This window comes from Eptatretus burgeri, chromosome 4 (assembly GCF_056783735.1).
Source record: "Eptatretus burgeri isolate ZD-2024b chromosome 4, Ebu_testis_v1, whole genome shotgun sequence".
NCBI lineage: Eukaryota > Metazoa > Chordata > Myxini > Myxiniformes > Myxinidae > Eptatretus > Eptatretus burgeri.
Window position 1 is genome coordinate 72020514 of NC_140964.1, and position 8817 is coordinate 72029330.

General features: G+C 42.4%; 1 protein-coding gene across 2 annotated transcripts in view; it reads left to right on the forward strand.

The window, feature by feature from the left end:
- The window catches only part of LOC147028322 (G protein-activated inward rectifier potassium channel 1-like), a 50927-nt gene extending 42397 nt beyond the window's left edge, over nt 1–8530 (forward strand). For both annotated transcript variants that reach the window (XM_085878621.1, XM_085878620.1), the window contains exon 5: nt 7046–8530. In XM_085878621.1, coding sequence (XP_085734747.1) covers nt 7046–7581 — 536 coding nt within the window. In that variant the 3' untranslated portion in view covers nt 7582–8530. The remainder of the gene's footprint in view (nt 1–7045) is intronic.
- The last annotated feature ends 287 nt before the right edge of the window (nt 8531–8817 follow it).

Below are 8817 nucleotides of genomic sequence, written 5' to 3' on the forward strand. Positions count from 1 at the left end.
CATTCTCTGGGATGCAAATCCACTTTCAGTCCATTTTAAATCCACATTCTCTGGGATGCCAATCTGTTTTCAGTCACAATCTCCTGGACGCCAATCTGTTTTCGGTCTAATTTAAATCCACATTCACGGGGATGCCAATCCGTTTTCAGTCAGTTTTAAATCAACAATCTCTGGGATGCCAATCTTTTTTCAGTCCGTTTTAAATCCACACTCTCTGGGATGCCAATCCGTTTTCAGTCTGTTTTAAATCAACAATCTCTTTGATGCCAATCTTGTTTCAGTCCGTTTTAAGTCCACACTCTCTGGGATGCTAATCTGCTTTCAATCCATTTTAAATCCACCCTCTCTGGGATGCCAATATGCTTTCAGTCTGTTTTAAATCCACAATCTCTGGGATGCCAATCTGCTTTCAGTCCGTTTTAAATCCACAATCTCTGGGATGCCAATCCACTTTCAGTCCGTTTCAAATCCACACTCTCTCGGATGCCAATCTGTTTTCAGTCACAATCTCTGTAATGCAAATCTGCTTTCTGTCAAATTTAAATCCACATTCTCTGGGATGCAAATCCACTTTCAGTCCATTTTAAATCCACATTCTCTGGGATGCCAATCTGTTTTCAGTCGCAATATCTGGGACGCCAATCTGTTTTCAGTCTAATTTAAATTCACATTCGCGGGGATGCAAATCCACTTTCAGTCACAATCTCTGGGATGCCAATCCACTTTGTCAGTTTTAAATCCACACTCTCTGGGATGCTAATCTGCTTTCAGTCTGTTTTAAATCCACCCTCTCTGGGATGCCAATCTGCTTTCAGTCTGTTTTAAATCCACAATCTCTGGGATGCCAATCTGCTTTCAGTCCATTTTAAATCCACAATCTCTGGGATGCCAATCTGTTTTCAGTCTGTTTTAAATCCACAATCTCTGGGATGCCAATCCACTTTCAGTCCGTTTCAAATCCACACTCTCTCGGATGCCAATCTGTTTTCAGTCACAATCTCTGTAATGCAAATCTGCTTTCTGTCAAATTTAAATCCACATTCTCTGGGATGCAAATCCACTTTCAGTCCATTTTAAATCCACATTCTCTGGGATACCAATCTGTTTTCAGTCGCAATCTCTGGGACGCCAATCTGTTTTCAGTCTAATTTAAATTCACATTCACGGGGACGCCAATCCGTTTTCAGTCAGTTTTACATCAACAATCTCTGGGATGCCAATCTTTTTTCAGTCCGTTTTAAATCCACACTCTCTGGGATGCCAATCAGTTTTCAGTCCGTTTTTAATCAACAATCTCTGGGATGCCAATCTGCTTTCAGTCCGTTTTAAATCAACAATCTCTGGGATGCCAATCTGCTTTCAGTCCGTTTTAAGTTCACACTCTCTGGGATGCCAATCTGCTTTCAGTCTGTTTTAAATCCACAATCTCTGGGATGCCAATCTGCTTTCAGTCCGTTTTAAATCCACAATCTCTGGGATGCCAATCCACTTTCAGTCTGTTTTAAATCCACAATCTCTGGGATGCCAATCCACTTTCAGTCCGTTTCAAATCCACACTCTCTGGGATGCCAATCTGTTTTCAGTCACAATCTCTGTAATGCAAATCTGCTTTCTGTCAAATTTAAATCCACATTCTCTGGGATGCAACTCCACTTTCAGTCCATTTTAAATCCACATTCTCTAGGATGCCAATCTGTTTTCAGTCACAATCTCTGGGACGCCAATCTGTTTTCAGTCTAATTTAAATCCACATTCGTGGGGATGCAAATCCACTTTCAGTCACAATCTCTGGGATGCCAATCCACTTTGTCAGTTTTTAATCCACACTCTCTGGGATGCAAATCCACTTTCAGTCACAATCTCTGGGATGCCAATCCACTTTCAGTCAGTTTTAAATCCACACTCTCTGGGATGCCAATCTGTTTTCAGTCTAATTTAAATCCACATTCGTGGGGATGCAAATCCACTTTCAGTCACAATCTCTGGGATGCCAATCCACTTTGTCAGTTTTAAATCCACACTCTCTGGGATGCCAATCCGCTTTGTCAGATTTTAATCCACAATCTCTGGGATGCAAATCCACTTTCAGTCACAATCTCTGGGATGCCAATCCACTTTCAGTCAGTTTTAAATCCACACTCTCTGGGATGCCAATCTGTTTTCAGTCAATTTTAAATAAACAATCTCTGGGATGCCAATCCGCTTTCAGTCAGATTTTAATCCACAATCTCTGGGATGCAAATCCACTTTCAGTCACAATCTCTGGGATGCCAATCCACTTTCAGTCAGTTTTAAATCCACACTCTCTGGGATGCCAATCTGTTTTCAGTCAATTTTAAATAAACAATCTCTGGGATGCCAATCCGCTTTCAGTCAGATTTTAATCCACAATCTCTGGGATGCCAATCCACTTTCAGTCACAATCTCTGGGATGCCAATCCACTTTCAGTCAGTTTTAAATCCACACTCTCTGGGATGCCAATCTGTTTTCAGTCAATTTTAAATAAACAATCTCTGGGATGCCAATCCGCTTTCAGTCAGATTTTAATCCACAATCTCTGGGATGCAAATGCACTTTCAGTCACAATCTCTGGGATGCCAATCCACTTTCAGTCACAATCTCTGGGATGCCAATCTATTTTCAGTCAGTTTTACATCCACACTCTTTGGAATGCCAATCCATTGTTCTTCGGCTTCGGATTTCAACACCGTTGGGAACTTCGGCTCAGAATGTTGAACGGCTTCCTACCTGCCGTCAGCTTATTTTAAGCTCCCTTTTTGTAACCGTCATGTCCACAATTGTTAAATGTTACTGGTTCTCTGCTGCCTTTGAGAGTTTCGTGCTGTAAATACGTCTCTGTAGACCTGTTTTTGTTGTTGATGATCTCAGCTAGCCTGATCCGTTACTTATTTCGTTTGTCTGTCTCCATCTCTGCTTTCCATCATTTTTTTCACCCAAAAACTACGTCCACGGTCCACCCTTGTATTGTCACCATTTATATATCACTAATCATTATGCTGATCAGTTGTGGACCAAAAGGTTGGGTCCTTCCCCCTTTCTCCACCTCTATCTTTGTTTCAGAACTACCTTCCTGGTTTTATTTCTTCTCTTTCTCCGCTACTAATTAAATCCCATTTTATTTTAAATTCATATTTAAAAATCTGTCTTCTCGTAAGCTTCCTGTCCTATCCCCAGCCTGCTGACATGCCTCTGGTAATAATGAGCGAGCCCAATGAAGGAAGAAAGCTGAACTTTTTCTCTTGGGTTGGGCATGTCGGATATGGCATCAACTTTCTGAGGGGCTTTCGAAGGCCCATCCAGAGTGATGATATGGCCCAGGTACTCCACTCGCTTCTGAAAGAATAAACATTTGTCTAAATTCAGGCGGAGACCCTGAGGAGCGAACTTAGACATCACCTTATCGATGTTCTCTAGATGCTGTTTAGCCGGTGCACCCGCAATGAGGATATCATCCAAGTAGCATTGTGCCGGTAAGTCGGCACAATGACAATCCAAAGCTTTCTGCCACATTGCTGGAACTGAAGCAATACCGAAACAAAGACGGGTATACTGGTACATACCCTGACACGTATTGACAAAAAGGTGACGACGATCCTCTGGTGCAATCTTGAGGTGGAAGTCGGCATCGCGCAAGTCTAACTTCATGAAATACTGACTCTCCACCAACTTAATACATATCTTGTTAATGGATGGCAGTGGATACTGCTCCACACAGAGGTTGGGGTTAATGGTTGCTTTAAAGTCACCACACAGACGGATACCTCCATTCCGTTTCAGCACTGTGATCATGGGCGTTTCCCACTCAGAATGCACCACCGGCTCAATGACACCAACCTTTTCCATTCTGTTGAGCTCTTCTTTGACCCGATCCCAAAGAGCATATGGCAAAGTTCAAGGCTTACAGAATCACGGACTGACACCCTCCTTCAGGTGTAGGTGACGTTGAGTACCTATGAGCTTCCCAAGGCCAGGCCCGAATAGAACTTGGTGGATTTTTTTTTCCAAGATTCTCTCCAACCAGGAAGGAGACAGAAATGATGTATGAACACTGTAAATATCTGCCCAATCCAGAGAAATTGTGTGCAACCAGTCACGACCCAGGAGAGATGGTCCCAAACTATCAACCACATGCAGGGGCAACACTGCTTGCTGTTCCCGATAACGAACCACTGTATCCATCAAACCTAATGGTTTGATCAACTCCCCAGTGTAGGTACAAAGTGTAGTGTGTACTGACGCCAATACCAGACAACCCAAACGACATCAGGTCTGCTTTCTCACGAGACTGACTGATGCTCCTGTATCCACTGTGAAATTGACTGGCCTGCCATTCACACTGACAGATACCTCAAAGGGGTGATTTACAGCTGTTGTCATCAGAAATATGCCAAGTTAATCAACCTCACTGCTAACCTTGACCACATTAACCGATGATGGTGCCTGTCCCTGACAGACCCTCTGCACATGGCCTGTCCTACCACACCGGTGACACACTGCATTCCAAAATGGACAGTTCTGCCAAGAGTGTGAACCACCACCACCCTGACAAGACTGTGGTTTCAGCTGGACCTGTGATGCACTGCTTGCGTGCATCCGGGATGAAAGAGGTTCCTGATATGCTGACCAGGATTTGGAATTGTGAGCATGTGACCTGCCAGTAGCTATGACATTGACAGAAAAATCCTCCCGAACAATGATGTGAACATCCTTTCTCGCTTGTTCCACAGCAGCTGCAGTTTCAACTGCTTTTAGCAAATGTAATCTCGTCGAACTTTATTGGAAGAACTGATGCGACTATCTTCTCATCCCGCAACCCAGCGATAAAATGATCCTTCAATCTGTGTGACTGTTCAGTCACCAAAGACGGCAATCCCCGTCGAGATGCTTGAGTCTGCCAACAAAATAAGCTGGCCTCTCATCAGAAAGCCGAACCAGGTTGTCAAACTCATTCCATGATAACTGTGGTGACTTGCCAAATCTAATATGGTTGTGCAATGTCTTGACTATGGATTCGTAGGTGATCGCATCATCCGGTGCCTTTGCAGGTGAAATCAAGTCTGACAGCAGACGGAACACCTTCGCCGGCAGTGACGACAGAAAAATCGCTTTCCATTTCCCAGCATCGGTGACATCGTTAGCAATGAAATGGAAACTGAGTTGCTGCGCAAATAGTTCAAATTTATCTCCGGAATACTCTGGGACCTTACCATGCAATGTAGTCATGGTTCGACAAATCCTCGTCGTCAATTGTGGTGTCTTTAGCACAACGATGAGGACACATGGAGAGAAACAAACATCATTTATTCCATTGAGAATCAAACGTCAAGCCAACAGCGGCCTCACTGGGGCTGTACACGATACCACACAGCCTTCCTGAATGTATTCAGTAACTCAATGTTTCACCCGAAAAGCAGTGTTGTAGTGTCTAATTTTGAGGGACCAGAGCTCTGCAAAAATGTCAGCATTGACGCCATCACCAGATCTACTGTCACATCAACTTTTAACATGACGCTATACCATTTGAGTCCCCAAAATGAGTGACAAAAGAAATTCACACATTTTACCATGATTACAAGAAAAAAAAACTCACACCCATTTGATCTCATAATTCAGAATCAGATTTTTTTTTAATGAGTTAGATCAGTTACTCTCTCCATTCCAACCAACGATGTATTGAAATAAAGAGAACTGTCATCCTGGTGTTTCACAGGCAGGGAGATTCATCAATGTGCGTGCCGTCTCTCGGAGTGACGTTAAACTTGGCGTCCAGTCTGCCAGTATTAGTTATTTCATTGTTTTTCACAGTAGCTGGTGTCTTTCTTGAAGTTGACGAAAGAAGATAAAGCTTTGGGGTCAGATAGACATCTGAGAGTATTGAGGGAGATGGCAGAGCAGGTAACCATTATGTTAACATATATAACGTCATGATTGTCTGTTCTACCAACATGAGTCCTTGTCATTAATGTATTGTAGGCCTACCTTTGTTCATACAATGTGATAGCCATTCAGATAATTTACAACAACAGCCACATCACTGATCTACCCAGACTTCAACTGGTTGGAAGCATCCAAAGTTTCCCATGTCTTCACGTGTGAATACTTTTTGTAAATATATGATAATTCACTAAATCTGGACATAAAATGGTTGAAAGTTTGTCTCGCTTCAGGACCATGCTGAATTCAGAAATTCATATGGGTCTGTGTGTGCCTATAACCTGTATTGTTATAATATCACTCCCAAGAAAAAGTGTCCAATGTCTTGACATATCAAAGCTTCGGAACAAACTTTGACCCAAAATATTTGGCCACGGAAGCACACAAAGCACAATAAGTGGACGGATCGTGAACCTGTGTGTTTTATTTTTTAAACTGTCGTGAAGCGAAGCTCTGCCTTTGATTGAAGTGCCGGAGCACCACTCTGGTGCGCTCCGCCTGACAACACCCCTGCCTAAGGGATGCGTGTGCCACATTGCAGATGAAGGTAATCTGAGATGGAAACAGTCTCGCCGTAAATGCACACGTCTGTCCTTCCCTTTCAAATATCAACATGTACCCCTTCCTGTCACTTGTGTGTTTTGCCCTCGCTCATGTACCCAGCGGTGGAATTGTCTTCCTCGATCCACTGTCTTGAGCTCTTCCCTTTAGGATTTCAAGTCTGCTGTCCACCACCACCTCATGGTCTCTCCCATTTCCAGTACTCAGCTTTATTACACCTGATGAGACCTTGTTCTCACCCTTCTACAATTCCTCTCCTTGTTCATTTGTTGTCAACCTTCTGTTTTCCATTTTTCCCATGTTGTCTGTTAATCAATTTTCCCCATATTAATTCTGCTCTTCCATGAGCCGTGATGCCAGGATGAAAATATACACAGTGGGGGGGAGGGAGGGGGGGAACATACAAGAAAGGTAAAAATCGAAATAATTTAATGAGGACATATCACCGATTTTATCAAGTGAATATTTATTTTGCTTCCATTCATCTAGAATTTCATCATTCTTAACAGATTATTTATTTCTGAACAGGGATGACGTGCCAGGCAAGAACATCTTATACGGAGGACGAGGTGCTATGGGGTCACCGTTTCCTGCCGGTCATGTCCCTAGAAGAAGGATTCTTCCGTGTTGACTACTCACAGTTCCATGCTACGTTTGAAGTCCCTACACCAGGCAGTAGTGTGCGTGAGCTAAGCGAACGAGCCGGTTATTTGCAAAGCCCTCAGGTGTTTTCTGAGACGCAAGGACACTCGGCAAATGACCATGCTGGGAGAAATTACAACAAAGGCTATGGCACATGGCAGAGGCAATATTTTGATGATGGAGAGATGCCATCTCCTGGAAGCATTGCCTCCAGGGATTTTCCAGCAACCAGGGCAACTGGAGGAAGGCTGTGTCGTCTCAATTCTGAGCCAAGCTGCCTAAGCTTTATCCCAGGCAAGGAAACTTCTTTGTCTAACTTGGCAACCTCAGGACAGAGAAGAGGTTGTTCTGGAGGTGAAGGAGCTCCTCGACACTTCACTGATGAAGATCTCCCTGCTAAGCTCCGCAAGTGGAACATGTGATGTAGTTGATCAGTTGATAATTTCTGGAATGCTGATGGATCAGATAATATCCAAGGCTTAACAATGTGCCTGAGGACCTTCTCACACAATATAAACTGTACACAAACCAAAATGATCTAAATTACATCCCTTAATCTCCACTGAATTCCAAGACCTTGAGCACAGTGTATGACAAAGGAAATTATTACCCATTTGGCAATGGCCCAAGCTTTGTCAGATATTAATGTGTCAGAGATTCTGAAACGATGTCACAATGAATGATTAATTGATTACCACAACCAGTGTTTTGCAATTATAGCAAGACATCATTCCAACGATTTTGGAGATATCGAATGGTCCCTTTTTAAATCGTACTTCCACAAGCAAATGCTTGATGCCAGTTGTACAATTTATCAGCAGCTCAACTTTTCAGGTCGGTATTCTGTCTCTCTCACACAACCTGGCATTTTTGAGGAACTAGTGTTTTCCAACCAGGAAATGTAGTGTAAAATTTTGACCTTATATTGAGGCTTGGTGAAGGGATCACTGGAAGATAGATTGAAATACAGTAGCTCGAGCTGAAAAGCTACAACATTAGGACGCAATGGACAAATCAGTAAAAAGCATGGCATTGAAACTTGAGGTCACAGCATCATTAAGGAAAGTTCTCAAACGGGAATGCTCAACAGGGTGTTACGACATGATCTATAACTGCATCGATTTCATCCTTGGTGCCTCATGAAATTCCTTGTAGATCAAAAATGGGTTCATTAAAGCTTGCGCAGTCCTACAGTGAACCAATTTAACAAACATAATGAGTAACACCAATTTAAAATCTCCTGAAGGAAAAGTATAGCTAATGATTTCCACATTCTTTTGAAGTTGTTAATCCTATATATTAAAGTAAAAGTATTCTTTCCTATTGTACCACTCAATGTGTCAGCAATGAATAAACATATTATTTACAGTAGTTGTAGCAGTTTCTTTTGAGCTAAAAGCATCACAAAACAAATGCTGGTGTTTTAGTTGTTAAGATGTTTTATGGCCATGGAAGTGTGGTCCTTTTTTGAGTTTCATTCATATTTATTGGAATTCACCAGTTTGTTGCTAAATTGTCTCGAATATGATGTAACAATTTGCATAGATACCAAACACAAAGAACAAAGACATTAATGTAACAAACAACTTTGGAATATACTGTCATGGGTTTTAATGGCCTCCTCAATGTAATGTGATATTGAGGAGAACCTTTCTGCT